The sequence below is a fragment of the Jaculus jaculus genome, chromosome 10, assembly GCF_020740685.1.
Source record: "Jaculus jaculus isolate mJacJac1 chromosome 10, mJacJac1.mat.Y.cur, whole genome shotgun sequence".
NCBI classification, from domain to species: domain Eukaryota; kingdom Metazoa; phylum Chordata; class Mammalia; order Rodentia; family Dipodidae; genus Jaculus; species Jaculus jaculus.
The window spans coordinates 103,973,705-104,000,161 of NC_059111.1; the positions used below are offsets into that span (position 1 = coordinate 103,973,705).

Here is a 26,457-nt window from a genome sequence, read left to right on the forward strand (position 1 = left end):
GACATTTACACAGCACCGTCCTCTCCCGCGCCTCACAAGGTGTACCTGGAACTTAAAAGCCCTTGTTTCTGCTGCCACTATCTTTTCCCGTTCTTGCTTGTACGTGTAACGTGTATGGTGTGCCCATGCCCCACCATGTGCTGGGCTGCTGTGAAGTACACTGACTCACAGTGGTCAGGCTGAACACAGAGTGTCCCATTCCCTTGCCCATTTTTTCTTTTAATTTTTGTTTCTTAATTCTGCCCATTTTTTATTTATTTATTTTTTATGGACAACTTCCATAATGGTAGACAATAACCCCTGGTAATTCCCTCCCTACACTCCCCCCCCCCACTTTCCCCTTTGAAAATCCACTCTCCATCCTATCCCCTCCCCCTCAATCAGTCTTTTATTTTGATGTTATGATCTTTTCCTCCTATGATGAGGTCATGGATATCCAGGCCATTTTGAGTCTAGAGGAGCACATTGTAAGGAGTCATACACATCCTTTGGCTGTTTGTTACATTCTTTCCACCACCTCTGTGGATTGGACCCTGAGCTTTGGAAGATATGGTAGAGATATTGCAGTGCTGAGCACTCTTCTGTCACTTCTCAGCACAATGATGCTTTCTGAGTTATTCCAAGGTCACTGCCATCTGAAAAGAGAAGGATCTCTAACCAAAAGTGAAAGAAGCATTAACATAAGGGTATGAACATTGAGAGAAGTGCTTACTGGGCAGTCTGGTGAGCATAGTATATACATTTAGCTAGACACCAGCAGTCATTACACCCCTTAGGGCTCATGACTACCCCTCTTGTAGGTTTTCAGTATCAAGATCTATTCTCTCCCATGGAGCAGGTCTCCAGTCTAATTAGAGGGCAGTTAGTTTCCCCTATAACAGATGTGCCACTGTTGCACCTGTTGGCTCATTTGGTCTGGCTGGCCAAATGTAAGGCTTGCAGTGTCCACTGTTGAGTATCTTCACTGGTTACTTCTCTCTCTCCCATTGAACTGCATGCAGTGTATCTTATTCCAGCAGTTTCTGTGAGCTGGTCTACATGGAGGAGGTTTTCAACTCAGCTCCAGCAGGATTTCTCAGTGACCTTGCAGCCCAAGTACTATTAACAATATATTTCATATGGATACATCATGTACTGGCACTCTTTTTCCTCGTCCCTGCCCCTATTCCATTGGAGGCGCTCTCCTGCCCTCATTCTTCCCTAGGTTGACAGAGCCCTGAGATTTCTCTTGGCTGGGTGAGAGGAAAGAGCAGGCACTGGTGGTTCTGGCTCTTTAGATTACGGGGTGGAGGCTGGAGTCACAGGTGGGGCTGGGACTGGAGGAAGAAGAGAGGAGAGGAGGATTCCATTTCTCAACAAGGTCCAAATGAGATTTAAGGTTTTCTTGGCCAGACAAAATGATTAGAGAATTGGTGTAAGCAATGGATCATGAGTTGGGGGTTACTTTGGTTACATACCTGGACAGGGTATAGGTGTTAGGGAGGTTTAGTAAGAGGCAGAATATTGTTTAGAAAGTTGCATGTGGATAGTAAACAAGCATGGAAAGTTGCCAAAACTAAGAGTGGTGGCTACTGAAGCAAAATGCATTGAGCTGAGCTGAATATCACCACACTGAAGAGAATTAAAGGTGAAGGAACAGTGGGGCAGTCGCATGGGACATAAACTGTTTTGTTGTGCTTTTAGACAGGTAGTTCCAAGGGAGGGTGAGGCACGAAAGTCTCCGGTTTAAGTAGATTTCATGGGCGGAAGTACAAGTTTACAGGAGGTGCAGTATGTTTGGCCATTTCAGAGCATGTCTGCCTGAGCTGCAGTCCCGTGTCCTTCCCACCCGCCCTTGAATGAGGAGGGTGTCAGGTTGAGTTTCACAGCTCTAGTCCCTTCCCCCACTTACCTCTGCCAGGGGATTCTCTTCTAAAATTATCCCCCTCCCTGAGGTGGGGGCTGCCCTCCGCTGCCCTTCCCCATCCTGTTTTCTCAAACAGGGAGAGAAAGACAGGAAGAAATGGAACAAGTGCTTGATAGAGCAAAGCCGAGGTTTACGAAAGGAGGGAGGAGGCTTGTGAAGAAGAGCTAAGCCTGACCAGTGTGTGGTCTGCTGCTGCAGCCGGAGCTCAGGGCCTGGCATTCTTCACCCTTCCATGGAACACAGGCTGCTTTTTTTTTTTTTTTAAGGAACAGGAAAATAAGGCAACTATCAAAAGAGAAAGAAAGGTAGTGTTAAGCATGAACTCTAGAACTGCTGGGTCTATGTTTATTGTTTCCTTTTAATATTTTTATTTGTGAGCAGAAAAGAGAGAGAAAGAATGAATGAGCATACCAACTCCAGATACATGTGCCACTTTGTGCATCTAGCTTTACGTGGATACCTGGAAATTGAACCTGGCCTGCAAATGCCTTTAACCACTGAGCCATCTCCCCAGCTTCTAGGTCTGCCTTTAAAGATGCTGGAGACCTTGGCCACGGAGCTGTCTCAGTTGCCCTTACTTAAAAAAAAAAAAAAAAAAAAAAGGAAAATTATATGTTAAAAGATTCCTGTAAATATTAAAGGTGATGATGCAGGGGAAGTGTGTGGTGTCTGACAAGGCAGGAGGGAGTAAAAGGCTGTGGCACACTATACTGAAGGCTAATCTGCACAGCATGGGAACTCCCGGGCCTTTTAAGGAGTTGAGGAAAAATGAGAGTCAATAAAGTGGGTGCTTTGCTAAAATTTCAGAACATAGATAGGCCTGGGTCCCATGCTACCTGGGTATACACAGGGAGAGAGAGGAATGAGGAAAAAAAAAAAACCTTAAAGAGTGGTTGTCATTGTCTAGAGAGATAGCCCAGCACTTAAAGACGCTTGCTTGCAAAGCCTGAAGGCTCATGTTCAATTTCCCAGTACCCATGTAAAGCCAGGCGCCCAGGGTAGTAGTGGTGCGTGAGCCTGGGGTTCATGTGCAGTGGCAGGAGGCCCTGGACTACCCACGTATTTTCATTTTCATTCATATTCTCTATCTCTGCTTGCAAATAAATAACAATAGATAAAATTTAAAAAAAAAAAAAGGAACATTGGTTATCAGCTTTACCCTTGAGCGTTACTCTGTAATAACCTCTGTGTAATAAAAGGAAGAGGGCGCTGGTAGTCCAGTCCCCGGCACCCAGAGCAGTGGTCCTGTTTATGGTCCCACACACTGGAGAGGCCAGGCTTGTAGAGTGTACAGCTAGAAAATGGCATAACTCAAAATCTGCGCTTCACATTTGTTGGGGATGCTGAAAGATAAAACTACCTGTACTGCACAGAAGAGTTCTGCCTTGTGTATGCCACAGTGTTTTACTTGAGTGACATGGACCATAGGAGAATCTGAGTAAAGCTAAAAGAGTACAATATCACTCATGCTTATGAACCTGCTCTCAGCTTTCAGTGGGCTCCCCAGAAGCCCATCGTTGGCCCCTCAAATCAGAACCTACGCATCAGGCCTAATGGGGTGTTGGAGCGTAGGGTGGGCATAGTTGACATTTAGTTCATGGGATTTAAGTCATTGCTAGTTTTGAACACAAGATAATTATTCTCAAACCCCTCTTGTGCTGCCCTAGCAGCCTGTAGGTACGTCTGATTCTGCTCACTTGAAAACGTAGGTCTCAGAATTGTGGTGAGTACCTTCCTTGTGGACCACTCCTCTTGAGCAGATGTGCTCCCCTTCTGAACCCTGCCAGTCTCTGCCTTCAGATCTCAGTCCATGACCTCACTGCTCCCATGTAGGGACACGATTTATTCAGGAATACTAGGAAAGCAGTAATTGAATCTGATATTTATTCTCTGGATTTTTTGAGGTAGGGTCTCACTCTAGCTCAGACTGATCTGTAACTCGCTCTGGAGTCCAGGCTGGCCTTAAACTAATAGCCAACGTCCTACCTCAGCCTTCTAAGTACTGAAATTAAAGGCTTGCATCACCATACCTGGCTAATATTTTTTTTAATTTTTTTTGTTGTTTTTGTTTTGTTTTTCAAGGTAGGGTCTCACACTAACCCAGGCTGACCTGGAATTCACTAGGTAATCTCAGGGTGGCCTCGAACTCACAGCAAGCCTCCTACCACTGCCTCCCAAGTGCTGGGATTAAAGGCGTGTACCGCCAAGCCCTGCTCTGGCTAATATTTTTAAGTTGCCTACAGACTGTGGTTTTCTCAGAGAGCCAAACTCCACAAGTGGGTGAAAACAAATCACTGTCTCTGAAGTTCTCCAAGAGCATAATCTCACTTTGGTGCACTAATGTCTTCACTGGGAAATTACTCCTTGCATTTCTCATCCATCCTTTGATCTCTCCTTCATTTCTGTCTGCAGAAAAGACAGAACTTTTACTCGCTCAACCATTTTTGTAGGCTGCACTGTTTAGCCTTGAGATCATAGGACTGATGCTAGAAAGGTGTTTATTTGTTTCAGTTGTACAGGTATATAGTTGACAAGTAGAAATGGTACACAGTTGAAGTTTGCAACCTTACACACTGGTATATGCCTACAATGTGAAATGATCGCTGGAATCAAGGTAGGTAACCATTACCTTACATTATTACCCTTATGTGGTAATAACCCTTGAATTTACCCTTGTAGCAAATTTCAAATATGCAGTGCAGTGTTACTGAACATCACCACCATATGCGTTGGATCTCCAGAACTTAATTCATAATTGAAAACATTGTACCCTTTGACCAATGTCTCCCTGTTACCCACTCCCCTGGTCCAGTCAATGGCAACTACCCCTTTCTACTCTTTTCTATGAGTCCTATTTTAGATTCGACATAGGAATGAGATCACACAGTATTTGAATATATCTGACATGTCTTGGCTGTTAAGTGTCATACTGCCATGATCAAAAGTACAAATATCTCTTAGAGATAGATAATGGTTTATTTTCCTCAGGATAGATAGCCAGGATTGGGATTACTGGATTTTATGGTAGCTTCTGTGTGTAGTTTTTGGAGGAATTCCCATAGTGTCTTCCGTAAGGACCTGTGTCAGTTTCTCTTGCCACTGTCAGACCCCTCTGTGGTTTGATCTGCACTTCCTCGTGACCATGGTGCTGAGCATCTGGAGAAGGTTCTTTTACTAGCATCCATCTTCCCACTTGCTGCGAGCAATCCCATTTAGCGTAGGTTAACATTACACAGTAGACCAGATGCTTGGTGTCTGTACCCTGCACTTCCTAGACCTGGGCTGTCCTGGAAGGGACCCCACTTGAGGAATCCTAAACTTGAGTTTTCCTCAGTTTCTTCTCCACTGAGGAATTTATAGGGAAGGCACGAATGCCTAAGCAGCACAATGGCAGATGGAGCATTTCGACCTTGGTCAAATATTATTTATTGGCCAGAAAAGGGAATTGGTTACTTCCTCACCTTTTGGTTTGTTGGGGTCATCAGGAATGAGAAACACTCCCAGCCTCCACCTTCCCAATGGCCTTGGCGTACTTCCTCTTCTCCCTTATTATCTAACTAACCTTGGGAGAGGTGTCATGTGTGGGTACCCCAGTCTAAATGGAAGTTCCATCCCTCCCCCTAGAACCGGGCAGTGATGAGTCTGGGAAGTGGGAGCTATTCCAGAACTCAAGGCCGTCAGCCCCGCTTCCCACAGCAGTCCACACCTAGTGGGTGATAAAGGTGGGATCAGAAGATGGTACCAGAGTGTTATTAGCAGGCTCTGGCAGACAGGCAGAGAGCTTGGAGAGAGCCAGGAATGGGGTGGCCATACCATTCCAGATCCAGATGAGGACTGAGCCCTGTACAGATACCAACCTCGCCTGGAAGAGTCCAAGAGAAAGAGATGGCAGAGAGACGCCAGTTACTCTCCCAGGTGAGTTACCTGTCCAGTGGTCTCAGACTTTTGAGTGACTTCATCCAGTGCCACCACACCTATCACCTTCTACATGCTCAAGGAGGCATGTCTACCCTGGCAGACTACAGGAAAGATTCAGCTCAGCATACGGTCTGTTTCCCATCCTGGTCCCAGTGATATTTATAGAGGAACCAGTGGCCTGCAGCCGGAGGTCTCCTCGGGAGAGGACAATGCCGCTGGCTGGCGGAGGGGATTCCCTGTGGGGCTGTCCCACAGGTTCTCGTCCCAACCCCCAACCCCACACTGCACTCACACCTGCTTCGACCCCAGGCAGATCAGATGTGGCAGCAGGGGGGGGTCATGTGATGGAGAGGCAACTATAAATAGCTGGAGGTGGGCATGGTGCCCCAGACGCCTTGGGGACAAGTGAGAACAGAGGCTTAAGGAACTGCACCGTGAGGAGAGTGGGGGCAAACAGGCCAAGGCCTGGCTGGGGCTGGGGGGGGGACCCATGGAGCGATCCCAGTCCCAGCAGCATGGAAGTGAGCAAAGCTGGTGGGGTAGTGCCCCCCAGTACCAGTACATGTCTTTCGAACACTGTACCAGCTATGGACTGCCCTCAGAGAATGGTGGTCTTCAGCACCGGCTCCGAAAGGACACAGATCCCCGGCACAACGTTCACCCCACACAGGTAAAGTCCCGGGTGGAGGGCAGCAATGGAGGGACATCAGGGATTGGTGGAACTTACCCACGAGACTAGAGTACAGTGATTATTTTTCAACTTAAAGTACATGGTAATGTGTTCAAAATATGAAAGTCTGACAAAGATCTAGGCTTGGTCCAAGTATGCACTTATAGAGACATGTACGCATGTTCACAAAGCCTTTACTGACAGAAGAACTGAGCCTTCTGGGAAACCAGCAAGAGAGGGACGTGCGTGAGGGGGGCATGCTTACATAACCTCCAGAGTGGTTCGGACAGGAGCTGCACGTGCTACGGGTGTCTCATACCCTCTCACACTCACAGACCCCGTCAGTGTCCTGCAGAGCACAGACAAACACACCCCTACACAAACACTTCTCCAGAAGGGAGAGGAAAGGAGCTGGGGAGAGGGGAAGCACACTGGACCATCAGTGGCCACAGACCAGTGTCAGAACGAGCAGAGCAAGGGAATGCGGCTTGGGGGCGAGCCTGCCTAAGTGTACCTGAGGCCTCGCCCTGAGGGGAAAGCGAACAAAATAAAACATTCTGCGGAGCATGAAGCCTCGGAAAGGGGTCAACAGAGCTGGCACCAGTAGGGTGCCAACCAATGTTCAAGAGAGGGGAAAATGGGGATGGGCTGAGGAAGGAAAGGTTGTGAAATTGCCTTGGCAGAGTTACAGGCCACAGCGAAGTGCTCCTTTCTCTCAAAGAATGCAGTGCGACAGGACAGGAGGGAGATCTGACCAGAAGGGGTGTCACTGATGGAGCCAAGCTCCTGCAGGTGTTGGGCTGAGAACCCGAGGGATGGGCTATGCAGGAGACCTCAACACTGGGGTCAAGAGGTTCCATTCTCCCTGGGTCTAGGGGTAGTTTACAGGCAGTGGGGAGAGGGGCCTATTGGAGAACCGGTCGTAGACGTCAGGGCCAGCTCATTCCCACGCAGCGCTCGTCGTTTCCAGAGCAGGAGGGGCGATGCGAGCCAAGTGCTGTTTGGGGGACGCGCTGGCCAGAGGAGCATGATGTGAGAATGACTGGCAAGTTAGTGTGGGGAGCAGACTGCATCCACAGGACCCTGAAAGCAAGTAGGGTTCGGTGTTAGTTTTTGTCTTCCTTTTTTTTAAGATTTTATTTTGTGTATGGATGTGGCATGTGCAGATGTGTGTGCCAGAGAAGTCAAGGGCCCTCTTACCACCTATGTGTGAGTTTCCTTGAGATGAGCTCTCTCCCTCAACCCAGAGCTGCTGTCTGCCAGCAAGCCTCAGCAATTTTCCAATGTCCACTCCACTGCACACTGGGTGCAGATGTTCTTGGCCCACCCACCATTTTCATCAGTTCTAGGGAGTCAAACATGTTGGCCTCCCACAAGCAGCAAGTGTTCTTAAGTGCCGAGCCATTTCCCCAGGCAAGCTTTTGTGATGGAAAATGTCATATGCAGAAGAGAAAATGGCATAATGAACCTCACGTACAAGTATACAGCAGTCATCAATATTATCTCAGGATTGTTTTATTGCTCCTTTCCAGTTCTACCCTCAGCCCTCCACATACTGGCAAATTTATAGCACTTTACCGATAGGACAAGTTAATGTAGGGGTATGAGGCAGGATCAGAGTGGCCAGTGGACTATGCCCCTTACAGACATATATGCTAACATAAATCTGCCTTCCTCGATATGGAATATGGGAAGTAGAATGACTTTCCTTTTAGATCTGGTTCCTGTCTGTGCCTACAAACTCTGAGAAGTGTGAGATCAGTGGCCTTTCTCTGAGCTTGATAGAGGACCCAACTGCCTCAGGGAAGTCAGGCACACCATGACAAAATGCCAGCAAGAGCTAAGGGGCCCCTTGAAGATGCAAATGTTTCATAAGCCAAAAAAGGGGGAAGGGACTGGAGAGATGGCTTAACGGTTAAAGCGCCTGCATGCAAAGCCTAAGGATTCATGTTTGACTCTTCAGGTCCCACATAAGCCAGACACACAGTAACGCAAGAGCACAAGGTTGCACACGCACACAAGGGGGCGCATGCATCTGGAGTTCGACTGCAGTGGCTAGAGGCCCTGGCATGCCAATTTTCTCTCTTTCTCTTTTACTCTCATAAAAAAAAAAAAGGCAGTCAGAGCCAGGCGTGGTGGAGCATGCCTTTAATCCCAGCGCTCGGAAGGCAGAGGTAGGAGGATCGCCATGAGTTCAGGGCCACCCTGAGACTCCATAGTTAATTCTAGGTCAGCCTGGGCTAGAGTGAGACCCTACCTCAAAAAACCAAAGGAAAAAAAAAGGTAGTCAGTTGGGCTTGCCTCAAAAAAAAAAAAAAACAGAAAGAAAGAAAAGTCAAGACGATCATCTGGGGGCTTGGCCACTCTGGCCTGGCCCTGTTCAAGTTGGGCTGCAAAGGAAGGAAGACAAGGCAGGGAGTACTGGTTAAGTACAGACACACAGAAAGCATAAGTAGCACCCCACCTGATATGGATACCCAGTTTTAGTACAATTTTCTTTACCTCTTCTTCCAAATAGAGATCAGCCTCTTTGATGAAGCCACTGTGGGCCAACTTGTATCTGGGTTGAGGAACTGAGAGAGAGTCAGGTAGCTTTGTTGCTGGGACCTGAATGTAAAGAAGCAGAAAGAAATGTCCTTAAGTCTGACCTTGCCATCTCTACTTTATTAAAGATCAAGAGATCTCTCCTCTCCATATCTCTTGACTAAAGGAATTACCTAGAGATCTGTTTTTCCATAAACAACCTGAGTCCTTCCTAGGAGGAAGTATCCCTTTTCTAAAATTTAAATCTGACCCTAGCACTGTGGTTAAGCTCAGCCCGAAAACCTTGGCTTCATGGCCGACCTCTTTGTGAGCTAGCCTCTATCCCAGACTGATCAGCCCCTCGCTCTGGCTCACCTGAGCCTGAAGGTGAGGCCCACCACAGTAAGGTTGTAAGTAACTGCTTACCAGGTGGGAGGTCTCTCTTATTGCTGCCTAAACTTCCAGGTCCTGGTAAGCCCCCCACAATCCCACATAGGCTTTCTATCCCCCCCTGTCTCCTCTCTCCTTTTCTTAATCTAATAAAGGCTCTCTAAACCTTACTCTGTAGTCTATGGATTTTAATTCTTTAAATTCGTAAGACAAGAATCTGGGGTACCCTAAATTTGTTGGTGCATTGGCATATTGGTGTATTGGGAAAGAGTCCCCAAACTCTTATTTCATACTGACTGGAATAAAGAATGGGGATGGACCTTGTTCCTGGATTGGAAGAATCAATATTGTGAAAATGGCAATCTTACCAAAAGCAATCTACACATTTAGTGCAATCCCTATCAAAATCCCAAAGGCATTCTTCATGGAAATAGAAAAAACAATCCAAAAATCCATTTGGAATCACTAAAACCTCGAATATCTAAAATAATACTGAGCAACAAAAATAAGGCTGGTGGTATCACCATACCTGATTTTAACCTATACTACAGAGCCATAGTAACAAAAACAGTGTGGTACTGGCACAAAACAGACATGTGAATCAGTGGAACAGAATAGAGGACCCAGATGTAAGTCCAGGTAGCTATAGCCACCTGATATTTGATAAAAATGCCAAAAATACTCATTGGAGAAAAGACAGCCTCTTCAGCAAGTGGTGTTGGGAAAACTGGATATATATCTGCAGAAGGATGAAAATAGATTCTTCTCTCTCTCCATGCACAAGAATTAAGTCCAAATGGATTAAAGACCTTAACATTAGACCTGAAACTCTGAAACTGCTAGAGGAAAAAGTAGGGGAAACCCTTTAACATATTGGTCTTGGCAAAGACTTTCTGAATACAACCGCAATTGCTCAGGCAATAAAACCACAGATTAATCACTGGGACCTCATGAAATTACAAACATTTTGCACTGCAAAGGACACAGTGAAAAAAAGCATAGAGGCAACCTACAGAATGGGGAAAAAATCTTCACCAGATATATATCTGATAGAGGATTAATATCTAGGATATACAAAGACCTCAAAAAGTTAAATAATAAGGAATCAAACAAGCCAATCAAAAAATGGGCTATGGAGCTAAATGGAGCATTCTCAAAGGAAGAAATACAAATGGCATATAAGCATCTAAAAAGATGTTCTACATCACTAGTCATCATGGAAATACAGATTAAAACTACATTGAGATTCCATCTCACTCCTGTCAGATTGGCTACCATCATGAAAATAAGTGATCATAAATGTTGGTGGGGATGTGGAAAAAGAGGAACCCTTCTACACTGCTGGTAGGAATGCAATCTGGTCCAGCCATTGTGGAAATCAATGTGGAGGTTCCTAAAACAGCAAAAGATTGATCTACCATATGACCAAGCTATAGCACTCCTAGGCATATATCCGAAGGACTCATCTCATTTCCTTAGAAGTACGTGCTCAACCATGTTTATTGCTGCTCAATTTATAATAGCTGGGAAATGGAACCAGCCTAGATGTCCCTCAACTGATGAGTGGATAATGAAGATGTGGCACATTTATACAATGGAGTTCTACTCAGAGGTAAAGAAAAATTAAGTTATGAAATTTGCAGAAAAATGGATGGATCTGGAAAGGATTATACTAAGTGAGGTAACCCAGGCCCAGAAAGCCAAGTGCCACATGTTCTCCCTCATATGTGGATCCTAGGTACTGATGATTGGGCTTCTGTGTGAGAAGGAAAATACTTAGTAGCAGAGGCCAGTAAGATAAAAAGGAGATATAAAGGGAAGAGAAAGGAAGGGAGGAGCATACTTAATAGGCTGATATTGTATATATGTAACTACAATGATTGAGATGGGGAGGTAATATGATGGAGAATGGAATTTCAAAGGGGAAAGCGCAGGGAGGGGGATGGAGGGTATTACCGTGGGATACTTTTTATAATCATGGAAAATGTTAATAAAAATTGTGAAAAGAGGGCTGGAGAGATGGCTTAGTGGTTAAGCGCTTGCCTGTGAAGCCTAAGGACCCCGGTTCGAGGCTCGGTTTCCCAGGTCCCACGTTAGCCAGATGCACAAGGGGGCGCACACATCTGGAGTTCATTTGCAGAGGCTGGAAGCCCTGGAGCGCCCATTCTCTCTCTCTCCCTCTATCTGTCTTTCTCTCTGTGTCTGTCGCTCTCAAATAAATAAATAAATAAATTTTAAAAAAATTGTGAAAAGAAAAATAAAATTAAATTTAAAAAATACACCATAGTGCCGAGAAGAAGTGACAGAGGAGTGCTCAGCACTGAAACATCTCTATCACACCTTCCAAGGTTCAGAATTCATTGTGGAAGAGGTGGTGGAAAGAATGTAAGAGCCAAAGAAAGGGTAGGACTGCTTATAATGCATGCCTCCAGACACAAAATGGCCTGGATACCCATGACCTTGCAGTGCCTGGCACTACCTACCTAAGACCATCATAATAAGAGGAAAAGATAATGAAAGAGACTGAGAGGGGGAGGGGATATGACGGAGAGTGGAGTTGCAAAGGGGAAAGTGAGGGTGGAGGGAATTATCAAAGTTTATTGTCTATAATTATAAAAGTTGTCAATAAAATTTTTTAAACCCAATAAACGCATTGGTTTACAAAAAAAAAAAATGAGGATGGAAGGACAGAGGAAAAACAAAACAAAACAAGAAACATGTGAAGAGAGAGGGGAGGGCAGGAGGACCACAAAGTACTCTGTCCTCAATGTCCACAGCCCAAAAGAACTCTTCTTCTCTGAGCATGATGCCCTCTGTATTTATTTTTCTTCAAGGCAGGGTCTCACTCTAAACCCAGGCTAATCTGGAACTCACTCTGTAATCCCAGACTGGCCTCAAATTCATAGCACTCCTCCTACCTCTGCTTCCTAAGTGTGGGGATTAGAGGCATGCACCACAATGCTGGGTTCTGTATCTTCTTCTTCATCTCCTCCTCCTCCTCCTTCTTCTGCATACTCTCAGGCTGGCCTCAAACTCACGGCGATCCTCCTACCTCAGTCTCCCGGTTTCTGGCTTTAAAGACATGCACCACCACGCCTGACTTCTGTGTTTTTTTAAACACTCAAGACAGACACTGACCATTCTCCTTCCATACAGATATATGGGCATCACAAAGTACCTTATTCAGACAAGGAGCACAAGAACAGAGCAATGCCCAAGAAGATGGGCTCCAGCTCTTCCTTGGACAGGACGGATGAGGACCACTATTCTAAATGTCAAGGTGATGGGGACTGAGGAATAAAAGAATCTGGAATAGAAGGAGGTACAGGGATTAGTAGAATAACTTGGATTTCCATTGTGCCTAAAACACACACACCTCCTTCATACTTTGCCTTGTTCCCTACGGTTCCTTCCCCAACCACAAGAAGCAAGTTTTAGATTGAGAATGCATGTGCTTGTGGGAGATGTGCGTGTTGGGGGGGGTGGAGAGGGGCATTTTCCAAAAGGACGGGGTAGCAACCGGCAGAGATGGAAAGAGAGCCAGCGTTAACACGTGTGGACAACTCCCCCACCCTCTCCGGCCACGCCCCAAGCTAGTGATGGGGAGCTGCTTTCCTCTTTGTTTACCCTGCCCTCTTCCCAGATTGTGTCCAGCGCCTGGAACGCGTGATCAGAAGGCAGCTGGGGGAAGACTGGATCTTTCTCGTGCTCCTGGGCCTACTGATGGCTCTGGTCAGCTGGTGCATGGACTATGTCAGTGCCAAGACCCTTCAGGGTAGGTCCGGGTGGTCTGCTGCCCTCAGCCTCCTCCATGTGGAGACTGTTTCTGAGTTTCTGCCTGAGGCATGTTAGGTGTGTTTGGGGCAAGGATACTGCATGAGTGCTTGGGGGGGTGTGTGGCTGTGGCCCCAAACGAGACCCAGATCTCCCACCCCCAGCTGTGAGTGCCCCTAAATTAATGGCTTGCTTGCCCCAGTGTCCCTGGAATCTTCCCATTTTCAGCGCTGAAAGTCCCACATCCCAGGAAACCCTTGGTTGCGGGCAAACCTGTAGCCAGGCTAAGTACAGCTTCGTACTCACCCGTGACTCACAGAGCACAGCCCGCTATACCGCAGCCAGGGGAGCGTGAGCAGAGAGGTCCCCTCCTTCAGCTCAGAGTTTCCACATGTACAAAGAGAGCTGTGCCCCGGACTGGGGAAAACGAGACACCCAGGGCATGAAAGCACACCCCCATGCTGTCCGGGGCTGTGGACACGAGGCTAGCGTGAGACACACTCACTGACATGCACATGTGTTCCTGCAGCCTACAAGTGGAGCTATGCCCAGATGCAGCCCAACATCCCCCTGCAGTACCTGGTCTGGGTCACCTTCCCACTTGTCCTCGTCCTCTTCAGCGCTCTCTTCTGCCATCTCGTGTCTCCCCAGGCTGTTGGTGAGAACTTCCTATAAGACCACACAATCTAGTCTCCTGCAGACCTTGCCCTGTGACCTCCTGTCCACCAGCCCAACCTCTCCAGTCTTCTGTGGCTGCCTCCTGGCCCTCCCCACTCCCACTTCCAGGTTCATCTCCTATTTCACCTCACACTTGAACCTGTTCTGACCCTTTTTTAGGCTCTGGCATCCCTGAAATGAAGACAATCCTCCGTGGGGTTGTCCTGAAGGAATACCTCACACTCAAGGCCTTCGTGGCCAAGGTGGTAGCCTTGACCGCTGGGCTGGGCAGCGGCATCCCTGTGGGGAAAGAGGTAGGTCTACATAGCTGAGGCACAGAATGGGAGAGGTGCCATCAGGGGTTACGTAGGGAGGTAGGGGAGACACAGAGAGAGAACAATCTAGAAGGGTACTTTGGGAACAGAAGTGGACAGGAAGGGACAGGACTACACCAGGGCTGAGGAACATAAGAAGAAAGCTTGGAAGGTCCTTGTACCCTAGTATAAGATATAATAGCAGGAATGGCAATGCTGGGACGCCTACGGCAGTCATGGTTGACATGTGGGGTTGGGTCCTTCTGTGCTGGGGGTGTAGGTTGCTCTGCACACTGTGGGGTGTTAGCAGCATCTCTGACTCTGACCCTGATGCCAGCAACCCCTAGTCGTGACGACCAAAATGCCTTCAGAGTGCCAGAATGTTTTTGGGGGGGTAAACTCAATTCAGGCTGATCCCTTTGTTAGTTTGTTTGTGGTTGATTAATTGATTGATTAAGGAAGGGTCTCACTTTAGCCCAGGTATATCTAGAAGTCATTCTAATCCAGGCTAGCCATGAACTCATGGTGATCTTTCTACCTCAGCCTCCTGAGTGCTGGTATTAGAGGCATGAGCCAGCAAGTCTATCTCTATTTTGAGACTGGATATCACTGAAACACAGGCTAGCCTGGAACTTGCTATATAGTCCAGGCTGACCTTGAACTCAAGGCATATCTCCTACCTCACTCCCTTGAGAGCTGAAATTACAGGTGTGAACCACCGTGCCTGGCTCCTCCCGTTGTTTCAGAGACGTACAAAGAGGCTGTACTTCCTCGAGGTGGCATCTCAGGGTTTCTTCAGCCTTGGTCCTCACAGAGACACTTTGCCCCCCACTGTCCATATTCCACACAGTGGCCACAGACATCTTTCAGACATGAAATGGGTCACTTCTGACCTCTGGTCAATAACTTCTCAAGAAGTTTTTTGTACCACTTAATGAAATCAACACTTCTCAACGTAGGCAAGGCTGCTGCTTCCGTTGAGGCCTGGAGCCTCAGCCTGGCCCATTCCTGTGCTAGGTTCACGTGGCTCTCTTCCCATCCTTCCACCATGCCACGCGTCTCCTCTGCCTGCAACTCCCTCCCCTGGCACCCAGGAGGCTCAGGCAATCAATCAAGGCGCTAACTCAGCTGTAGTTGGCCAGCCACAGACCAACTTTCTCTAAGCCCATGTCCCCATCCTCTCTCTCTCCTCGCTTTTGCTTCCTAGCCCTTGGCATTATCTGTGGAGATAAGACACTGATTTTATCATCTCCCTTCCTTCTTGGAGTGAGGTTCCTCCAGGGCAGGACATACTAGTTCAGCGAGGCCTCCATGCTTGCCCTCCAGACCTCTTAACCTGAGTTCCAGCTCTGCTCCTCTCTTCCAGGGCCCTTTTGTCCACATCGCCAGCATATGTGCCGCTGTCCTCAGCAAGTTTATGTCCATGTTCTGTGGGGTCTACGAGGTAAGGGCGAGAAGGTGCCACGCAGCAGGGGCCAGCTGGTGGAAGGAAGCCGCGCATGCCCAGGGCGCCAGGTTGGGGAGGGGGGCTAGCTGCGGTGCTGAATTCAGGGAGCATAGCGCTGACGCGGGCTTCTGTCCTGGCCACAGCGTGCCTCTGTCTGTCCTTCTGGTTGGTGCCCAGCCCTTCCTGAGCCATGCCCCAGCAAGGCACCCCGAGCTGGGCCTGTGCGCATGCTCTGTCCTAATCCGCGTGGACCCTTGTCAGTTCCCTTCCACGTGCCCTCCTGGGCTTCCCGCCTCCCACCCGCTAGTTTCCCTGTGGCCTACCATCCGCCTTGTCCCTCGCCCTGTCTCCCACCCCACTCTGGCTTCCACGTTGCTACCATCCGCCTTGCCTGTCGTGCTTCTCTGTTGCAGACCGTGCCTGGGCAGCTTGACCTCCTGGTGCCAGCCTGTGCAGTGGGCGTGGGGTGCTGCTTTGCAGCCCCCGTCGGAGGCAAGTCTCACTTCCTCCCTACCTGGATTGCCTGAGCCTGACTTGGGAGGGGGAAGTCGGGGGGCTGCCATAGCGTCGGGGCAGAGGGGGCCACACTCGCTGCAGGGACTGCTGGGTCGGCATCCAGGGAGTGACTGACTGCGGGGTACAGCCCCTGGTCTCCAGGGGCCCATCTGTCTCCTCCAGAAGGGCTGAGTGTTCTTGTGAAGACTGGCTGTTCTCTTAGGCCGGCTTGACTGGTACTTGGCTACCCGGAGTCCTTGCCTGCCTGCCTCTTGGCTACTGCTGCTTCCCTTCAGCCCTCTATAGACATGATTGCTGATTTTCATTTGCATAACATTTTTGTTCCATTTCTGTTGTTGGCCTTGAGCTTTATGAGGTCACTTCCTGTTTGCCAAACTCACTGCATTTCTCCTAGCCGGGGAGACGCGGGGGGGTGGCAGGGTCACGGTCATTCTCTGCGATGTAAGCCTCTCATTCTGCCCCGTTTCTTTTCTCCATCCCCCCCCCCTTGCCCTTACCTTTCTCCTCCCACTGTCTGTCTGTCTGTCTCTCCCTAGTAGCAGCCATACTATTACACTGACATCCTGACGGTGGGCTGTGCTGTGGGGGTCGGCTGCTGTTTTGGCACACCACTTGGAGGCAAGTGTCCCCCCTCCCCACAATACCAATGCATCAACCCACTAACCTGGCCTTCTCACTGACTGGATTTTGTCAGTCTCACCAAGTGCTAGGACTAAATTACAGTTTTCTTACCAGAACAGAAACCATTAGCTTTCATTTAACATTTACTATATGCCTAGCTGTGTTCTAACCACTTTACGTGGGTTTCTGCCCAACGCCGTGTGACAGCGAGAAGCACGTCACAGAGAAGGCCAGAGAATGGAGCAAGGGTGTGCTCTCAGCAAGTGCACAGCCAGGGGTCAGAGCAACCGCAGTCTTCGAGGTCCCCCCGGCTTCCGTTAAAATGTGTTTTTGTTTCTGGATACTTTTGCCCTTCGTGTGTTATGTCTTGTAACAGAAAACTCTATGTACTTCCTTCTCCAAGAGAAAAGTTGGCTTTTAGTTAGGACAAGGTAATTTAGGTGGAATTTATATAGATTAATAATTTCAATGAGCTTTAAGTGAGAGTTTTAAAAGAAAGTTGTTCCTTGGTGTGATTGCGATTTACACTTGAGCTCTTTCTACACATTTAAGGAAAACAGTGGTCTCTCTCACGGGTTACTAACATTTGGACATGGCCTCAAAAGGCAGCTTATCTGTTTATTCATCAGAGTTGAGTTTTAGCTATATGAACAGGACAGGAGTCTATGGGTCAGTCACTGGAGTCACTGGGGATGAAAAAGACACCAGGTTGATCACTGAAGGATACAGCTGCAGGAAGGTCATACGCTTTTTAAATGACCAGCTGCTAGGGGTTTATTTTCAACTAGGACAAGAAGTCATTCCATGGAGGAGTCCTCCGGATACATAAAATGGCATGGCTCTGGAGTGATGTATGGGTAAGAGTTCAAAGTTGATGGAAACGTCTCCTCCCTGTGCTCCCACCATGCCAAGGCCGGCAGCATGAGGAGGTCAGTGAGCAAGCGCTCGGCCAGCGTCCAGTTTGCACTTCTGTTGCCACTTGTAGCTATTCAAGTCACAAGCCCCTGGCCGTGAACCAGCAATGCCTTTGCATTTCTACACACGTTAAGTAGTCACACCTGCATTACACACACTGCCTTTATTTGTCCCTTAGCCTTCCAAATAGAGGTCAAAAGAGTGTTCTTACGGCAGGATGTGTTTCTTGGGTGTGTTCTCCCTGAAGCTGCGATATTTCTGAGATGAGTGAGGAAGGTTCTCTTGGTCTTGTGTAGAGTATGGGAAAGGCAGAGCCCTTAGGAGAGTCACAGACACAACATTGCTCTTGACACGAAAAATTGTTAGGTACTTGGAAGTTGAGGGCTGTACTCAGGCTGTTCTGTTAAGTGGCCAATAGCAAACATATCTGCAGGTGGCACTGCTTGATTTTTTTATGAATATAGAAGAACTCTGAAAGAAAAAAAAAAGAACTAACATTAATCCAGGCATGGTGGCACACCTTTAATCCCAGCACTCAGGAGGCAGAGGTAGGAGGATCACAATGAGTTCAAGGCCACCCTGAGACTACATAGTGAACTCCAGGTCCAGGTCAGCCTAGGCTTGAAGAAGACTCTACCTTGAAAAAAAAAAAAAAAAAAAAAAAAAACAAAGGCTAGTATTAAGATCACTTATTCACAGCCTAGGCAACTCCTAACCTCCTCATGCTGGTGAAAGAAATATAAATCAGGAACTGGATAGATGGCTCAGTGGTTAAGGCACTTGCCTAATGACCCAGATTCGAATCCCCAAGACCCACGGTAAAGCCAGATGCATAAGATGGCTCATGCAGCTGGAGTTTGTTTGCAGTGGGTAGAGGCCCTGTGACATGCCCATTCTCATTCCCTCTCCCTTTTTCTCCCATAAAATAAATTAATAAAATTTTACAAAAAGAAATACAACTCAGTATCCTACTGCACTGGCAAATGTCCTTTTGCTCCCATATTGTGTGCCAGGCACTGGGCTCAATCCTATGCTCACAGAGGGCTCGATGAGCCAGACACACAGATCGCCACAGCCAGGTAAATGCCCCAGCGGTGTTCCAAGGAAAATACGGTGGGAGCCTTTAAGGTTGCCTTAAAGCGGAAGCCTTTGAGGCTTTACAAAAGAGATAGCATTTGGCTTAAACATAATAAGTAGGAATTTGCAAGGAAGAAAGGGTGCTGTGGACAAAATGGACAACATGTAAAGTCAAGGTCTCCATTTACAGTAGGTGAAACAGGAGAGGATCATAGGAACGAGTCTGGACAGGTGAACAGGGCTGAGTCATGGAGGTCGTCAGAAGGCATGATGAGAAAATAGGCTTGTTCTCTTGGCTGGGATTTGCCCAAATGTGCTTCATAGAACACAGTTCTTTATGGTGTTAATAGGTGTAATGTGTGAAATGCTCGAGTAATTAGGCAGTTAAAAATAAATACACTGGAAAGAAAGGTTATCAGAACGTCTGGGATGCTGACATGCATTGTGAATACCCAAAATGACTGTTAACAGCATTTCCCGCCAAACTGCTTTTGCAGGGATCATCTCATGGGGCCTGTAGTTGCTCAGGGGACTGACTTGGGAGATGCTGTTGTAGGCAAAGTGAAACCACGCAAGAGTTTTCTACAAGGAAGTGACACGGCCAGCGTTGTGTGCCCATCCAATCCCCTTGGCACATGTGTGTGGGTAGAATTGGCTGTGGATTAACAGGATTAATCTAAGATTAACAAGAAGACTATTGTAGTCTTGATGCTAGATGACATGATTGAACTGGGCAGAGGCAGAAAAGACAGAGAAGAGGAGAAATTTCAGTGGTAGAAAGGTGAAATTGACTGATAGGAGAGTTTTAGGCTAACATGCAATCAAGGCAATTGTGTGAATGACAGTGGAGCTGGATACAAAAGTGAAACAGATCTGGGAAGAGAATTGATACATTTCACTTTGAGGATGCAGAGAATGAGGTTTCTATGGAGTAGCCAGATAGCAAGTAGAGAGCTGGGTTGGTGAGAGACACCCAGGACCAGCAGGGGACCCACAGTGAGGGAATAGCAGCGTAGTACACACCTAAGGCTTAGAAGCTTCCAAGGGCTGCTTGTGTTTTCAGAGCTCTGTTTCATCTTGGCAGCACAGTTTATGTTTGGCTCAGGCTAATTTGTTTTGTTTTGTTTGTTTTTTTGAGGTACGGTCTCACCCTAGCTCAGGCTGACCTCGAATTCACTATATAGTCTCAGGATGGCCTCGAACTCACTGTGCTCCTCCTACCTCTGCCTCCCGAGTGCTGGGATTAAAGGCGCGCGCCACCACGCCCGGCTTCAGGCTAAATATTAAAATTAGTTCTCATCCCTGAGCACAAAGTGGCAGACTGCTGGGGAAAGTGTCCCCAGATCAACATCATGGAAAAAGAAAACCAAGCCCAGGATTTCAAAAACCTGTGAAATGTGAGCTGAGTCATTTCACGCAGTCAAACGAAAGCAAAAGAGAGAGACATACCCTGATGGCCGCTGCATGCATTCTTCCTCCAGGCCCAGTAGCTCTGCCTTCCCTGGTGGGGTTTGAAGCGCAGGGCAAGACAGGTGGCTGGCTCTGCACCGCCTGGCTCTGTTCTCTGAAGCCCCCTCACTGGGTTCTCTTTCCTCTGTAGCCTCTCCTCTCCTGCCCACCCCTAGTGCGGGCATCAAGCCCCAACTCCAAGCCCACTACTGGTTAGGTCTTGGCTTTCTAGGAACGTCCAATCCAAGGAGGAGCTCAGGAGTATGGACAAATAACTAGATGTGCAAGTGGATGTACTCAGTCATTGAACTCGCAGAGGATATGCTGAGAGAGGGCTGGTTCTGCCTGGAGAAGAGACCTGGGGACAGCTCTCCAGGGACAGAGGAAACCTCTGCCAGAACGCATAAAGGAGTAGCCACAGGCCGGACTCTTGGTGCTCAGGCTGTGACCAGTTCACTGGCCCTTGCAAAAGACAGTGAGGTCCTGATATATTTGAAAGGCGTGACTTTTGACTTTAGGACAGGAAAAAGAAGTTCCTAGCATGTGAGATATCGAGACCCTGGGCGGATCAATGACTGTTCACCATGGCAAGGAAACAAATTCTGCCTTGGCGCTGGGCCTTCTCCCCCACCCATCTCAGCTTGTATCTCTGGTTCCTTGTGTTGGAGGGCCATGAAGCCTAGCCAGGTTTTGAGTGTGCCATCAATGTTCACTTTGCATCTAATCAAAGATCAGCCCTCTTACTCCTAACTGTCAGTGATTTCTTCTTATTTGTCTTAAATGTGGTGTTTCTGGGCCTCGTTAGCCGTTCTTATTTGTTCCCACCGCTGGGAGGGGCCCTGCTTCACCATGCCCATCAGAACTAGAACTGGTGAGGACCCTTAGCCGACTTTTCTCTGACCTCAGTCACCTTCCCTAAGCATAGTTGTTTTCACTTCTTTCTGCCTCAGTTCCCACGTTGCTCTGGTCCCTGTGAGTCAAATTTTCTGTTAATTTTTTATTGTGATTATTTTATTATTATTATTTGGGAAGGCTCTTTTGCTTTGTTTTCTTGAAATATTGCATACTGTCACCTTGCAAAATGGGCAGTCATATTTTTCTTATTTTCTTTATCATAAAGTTGCTCCGGGGTAAGCGAGGGGCGGGAGGGTTGGAAAGGCATTTCAAATAATCTGCCGATCCTGACTTCCAGCTGTGTGAACTCTGCTGAGCATTGGTTCCAGAAGCTTCCTCCTCTTCTGTTTTCTGCAAAGTCCTTCTATTGCCTCTAAATATGAGTATCTGGAAGTTTTGAGCCCTACATTTAAAAAAATTTTTTTTAAGGCAAGCCCAACAAACTGGCCTTTTTTTTTCTTTTTGATGAAAGAGAGAGAGAGAGATGCAAGCGCCAGGGCCTCAGCCATGGTAATTGAAGTCCAGATGTGTGGGCCCCCTTGTGTGCATGTGAGACGTTGCTCACTTGTGTCACTGTGCCTCTAGCTTACGAGGGACCTGGCGATTCAAACACGAGTCCTTAGGCTTCGCAGGCAAGTGCCTTAACTGCTAAGCCACCTCTGCAGCCCTGGTCCTACATTTTAAGGGGTGGAGCAGGCACAGCCACTTGAGCCTCATGTGTTGGGGGGTTGAGGGAAGGCCTCCCCATGACCCTTCTTCCCTCTAGCTCATTGACCCACAACCCTGGTCTAGAAGCAAAACACCACCCCCACAAGCGAAGCTAACGTGAGCAGATCGGTGGCTGAGAGCATGGAACAATGAGAGATCTCCACTTCCCACTACTGCTTCTCAAAGTCAGGTGTCAGCCAGAGCTCCTGAGGTCTCAACCGCGCGAGGTTTAGGGGTGCACGTGACCCGTCTTCCCTGTCCCACAGGAGTGCTGTTTAGCATCGAGGTCACCTCTACCTACTTTGCTGTCCGGAACTACTGGCGAGGATTCTTTGCCGCCACTTTCAGTGCCTTTGTGTTCCGCGTGCTGGCGGTGTGGAACAAGGACGCAGGTATCAGGAGGCCTGGGGGGCGGCGGGGTGAATTAGACACGGGGGCGGGGCGGGGGCGGGGGCCCTGGGGTGGGCGCTTCAGGGGAGGAAAGGCTGGTGTTGTTTGGGAAGCAGGCCCAAGGCCCAAGGGTGTAGGAGCAGGTGAGGTCACAGGGTAAGACTTGTAACCATGGTGGTGTGTAGAAAGAAGGAAATTAACCAGAAAAGGAAAACCGAAATTGGAGGAAGAAAGGGGGAGGAGGAAAGGGAGGTGGGAGGGAAGCGTTGGACGCTCACTATCTGTGGCTGTCTCTGAACCTCCCACCCGACCGTTGGCCTCTTCTCCTCCTTCTCCTTTTTCTTGTTTGTTAATTTTTATTTATTTATTTGAGAGCGGCAGACAGAGAGAGAAAGAGGCAGATAGAGAATGGGTGCGCCGGGGTCTCCAGCCACTGCAAATGAAGTCCAGATGCGTGGGCCACCTTGTGCATCTGGCTTACATGGGTCCTGGGTAATCGAGGCTCGAACCTCGGTCCTTTGGCTTCTCAGGCAAGCGCTTAACCACTAAGCCATCTCTCCAACCCAAGCCTGTTCTTCTTATAGTCACCATCACTGCTCTGTTCAGAACGAATTTCCGAATGGATTTCCCCTTTGACCTTAAGGAGCTCCCAGCCTTTGCTGTTATCGGGTCAGTGGAACCGTCTTCTCTGGGCATGGGGAACCGGAAGTGGGCTAAGGCTGTGGATTGGAAGGGGTTGGAGCTAGGAAGAAAGTGGGTGGACCTCACTCAAAGGGAGCTAGGTAGAAAGAGAAGGGGGGTGCTGCTGTCTGCTTCCCTGCAGAGGCTGAGTCGGAGGTATGAGGGTGTCATGGATGGTTTCACCTCGGTAAACTTGCACCCTCAGGATTTTCTGCGGGTTACTGGGAGCTGCTTTTGTGTATCTGCACCGCCAAGTCATGCTGGGTATCCGAAAGCACAAGGCCCTCAGCCAGCTATTTGCTAAGCAGTGAGTCACTGCCCTTCCCTGGCCCTACCCACTTATCTTCTGCTTCCTCCCGGAGTTTTCAACTTTGTGGCAGGCACTAAATGCTGTAAGGTGCAGTGTGTGTGTGTGTGTGTGTGTGTGTGTGTGTTAAAACAGGAGGAATCTCTGACACTGTGGTAGGGGCAAGCAGTAAAAGGATGATTGCTTGGCGGAGAATGCTGTCTGTTGGAAGAACTGAGTCACTGGGCCACAGGAGGCCACAGCTTGCCGGAGCCCCACGTGGCCTTATTCACTGTGGGTTGGCGGAGCGGGGATCAGGGTTGACATGGTCTCTTTTCCAGCGGCCTGCTGTACCCTGGGATCGTCACCCTTGTCATCGCTTCATTCACCTTCCCACCAGGAATGGGCCAATTCATGGCGGGAGAGGTCAGCTCTAGGGGAGTCTGAGAGTGGGGGTGGGGTGAGAGGGGTCCAGATGACTGTGGACTCTAAGCCAGGAAGGGGAGGCAGCTCAGGCTTGGGGTTCTTGTAGTTTTTTGCGTAGGAATAGACTTTCTCCCTGCGAAAAGGGCAAAATAGATCCTGGAATAATGAGGCTGGTCACACACAGTATACTCTAGGAGAGCCGTCCTCTCTGCTTCCTCCCTCACAGCTCATGCCCCGTGAAGCCATCAGCACCTTGTTTGACAACAACACATGGGTGAAACACATTGGTGACCCCCAAAGCCTGGGCCAGTCAGCTGTGTGGATTCACCCCAAGGTCAATGTGGTCATCATCATCTTTCTCTTCTTCATCATGAAGGTACTGCTCCCCCACCGTAGACCATGTGTTTTCAGTGCAGGAAGGTAGGGTGTCATCCATGAAAGGGTAGAGCTTCATCTGGTCTTTGGCCAACCTGGAAAGAAACCAGGAAGCCACGGCATAAGTAAATTGCTCATCTGTGAAAGTGAACCACTATCTGAGTTAATTGCTCCATTCACATCAGCTTAGTGGTGTTTGGCATAATTATAATAACCCTTGTAACGGTTTCACTTGTTATCTTGTTAAGATATCTCAGCAGCCAAGTAAACAGGAGCAAGACAGAGTTTAGCAATATAGATAACTGTGTAAGGGCCTCAGATTCATTAACCAAATTCCTCCCACATATTAGATAATTAGATACTTCATTCCCCATGTGTCTGATTATTCATTTTCAGGTGATTTACACATGCACCCCTGTCTACCTGTGGGGCAGTCCCATTTGTACAATTAGAGAACAGATAAAATATTCCAATCTACTTTATTAGTGACTATAAATAGCCTTTACAAATATGATTACTCCCCACATAGGTAGTGAGCCTATAAGACTACTGCCTTGCTCAGACATTGTTTCTAACTTAAATTAGGAAACAAAAGCCGATAACTTTTGATAACTACATTCTTTCCTTTTCTTGACTGTCCACGTAAATTTACTAGTTTCTCAATTGCTGCCTCAAGCAAAGACATTTTCTCATTTTCAAACCTGGTGATGTTACCTACTGGTTGCCATTGTTTTGTTTTGTTTTTTCTCTTGGGGTGATTTTTACTAACAGTATATTTTGCCTAAATAATCAGTACTTTCCTATTATACAGTAGGATTCTCATATATATATATATATTATATATATTATATATACATATATATTATTATATATTATATATATTTGTCCACACTGAATGTTCATACTTTTGAATACCTTGCTATTATTTATGATACTTTTAATGAATTTAAATCCTCCCAGACTATGAATCACTAAGCTATATTTGTATTGTTATTGCAAAATAATGAGTTCATTTATTCAATAAGTGTTTTTTAATACATATTTCTTGATCATTGCTCTTTGGCTAATTCTATTCTTGTAGTTGAAAGCATTTTTAAATTCTCTCCTTTGTTTTTCTTGCTACCTGTGTAATGCCATTTTCAGTGCTTCTCACACCAGGTTTCAGCTCCGTAGTTACACTCTCAGGGCCTGCTGTGGGCTTCTTGGTGTGTGTGCGCCTCTCACCTCACTCAGAGCGAGTCCGCTGCATCTATAGTTTCCTTCTTCTGCACACTCACTTATTATTTTTAGCCCTTCTTTATTTCTGTCTTCAATATATTTGAAAATTTTTCATCAAGAACTTCCTTGCATCTTGTTAGAGATTTGATTTCTGGAGATTTATTATAATGAGCATCATGTCTTAATGTATAAAGTCTGGTTGGGCTTTGCGGAGTGGGTGGGGATCAGGAGTTTAAGTAGGGTCTCATTTTGGAGCCCAGTCGGGCCTCAAACTCACGGTGATCGTCCTGCCTTAAATTCCTAAGTGCGAGGATCGTAGGCACGAGTCTCCAAATCCAGGCTCTGCACAGGTTGTCAAGGCTACATTCCCATCTGCATTCGCATGTCCCTGACGTCAAAGTTCACAGTCCAGGGATGATGGGGCTAGGTCTGAGTTATATGGTAATGTTGGGATCATGCATACTATTAAAATGTTAAGATTTTGAAAACTTTCATAGAAACAAAATACTGTATATTTTTCAACATTTCCTTTTCACCTCATTCCATCACCACCTCCCTCAGCTTTCCAATTATATATCTGGATTACACTTCACTAAGTAAAGCTTATTTTCAGAAACCTATTTGGATGACATAATAGGACTTAACTGTATGTCACTATAGCTAATTTACCACTGAATTATATCCTTGATAATATTTACATTTAATTGTATAAGAAAAAGAAACCCATATGTTCTAGGCTACATTTCAAGGCCAACAGTTTTCAAAAAGTCTATAGCATTCTTCGATATTTATAAATGCAAAAGTATTTGTCGCTAGAAATCTGTAATGTCATCTACTTGTCACTGCTTCCCAGCGTTGTCAGTTCCTCGTCACTGCATGCAGAGCCATTCCTTGATTTTTTTTTTTCCAAAATGTGAGAAAGGAGATTGATAGTAAAATTAAAATATGAAAGTAGTTCTGTTTGTCTGTTCTTCATTATTACAATTAAGTGCCCAAGGCTGGTTATGTTATAACAAAAGGCGGTTTACTTTGCTCTCAGTTTTGGACATCCAGGGTCGCAGGGCCATATCTAACGATGGTGCTCTAGTTAGCAGAGTACTAAGATGGGGCAAGAGAGGTCACGTGTATGTGTCTATGCATTTCTTTCACTTGTCCATATTCTTACAAAGCTGCTAGCAGTCTGTCCCGAGTGTTCAACCCTGATGATCTTACCTAATCCTATCCAGTTTCCAAAGGCCCCACTTCTAAGCATCACAGTCACCATGGGATTAAGTTTCCACATTCTTAATACCTCCCATCAAG

The 26,457-nt window shown here is 47.3% G+C and overlaps 1 protein-coding gene across 1 annotated transcript in view; it reads left to right on the forward strand.

Moving 5' to 3' along the window:
* The first annotated feature begins 6,314 nt into the window (after nucleotides 1-6,314).
* The window catches only part of Clcn1 (chloride voltage-gated channel 1), a 33,784-nt gene continuing 13,641 nt past the window's right edge, over nucleotides 6,315-26,457 (forward strand). The window contains exons 1-12 of the mRNA XM_004661145.2: nucleotides 6,315-6,494; nucleotides 12,564-12,687; nucleotides 13,051-13,182; nucleotides 13,711-13,839; nucleotides 14,019-14,152; nucleotides 15,519-15,596; nucleotides 16,655-16,733; nucleotides 22,046-22,171; nucleotides 22,754-22,838; nucleotides 23,056-23,157; nucleotides 23,478-23,562; nucleotides 23,789-23,938. Coding sequence (XP_004661202.2) covers nucleotides 6,315-6,494; nucleotides 12,564-12,687; nucleotides 13,051-13,182; nucleotides 13,711-13,839; nucleotides 14,019-14,152; nucleotides 15,519-15,596; nucleotides 16,655-16,733; nucleotides 22,046-22,171; nucleotides 22,754-22,838; nucleotides 23,056-23,157; nucleotides 23,478-23,562; nucleotides 23,789-23,938 — 1,404 coding nt within the window. The remainder of the gene's footprint in view (nucleotides 6,495-12,563; nucleotides 12,688-13,050; nucleotides 13,183-13,710; nucleotides 13,840-14,018; nucleotides 14,153-15,518; nucleotides 15,597-16,654; nucleotides 16,734-22,045; nucleotides 22,172-22,753; nucleotides 22,839-23,055; nucleotides 23,158-23,477; nucleotides 23,563-23,788; nucleotides 23,939-26,457) is intronic.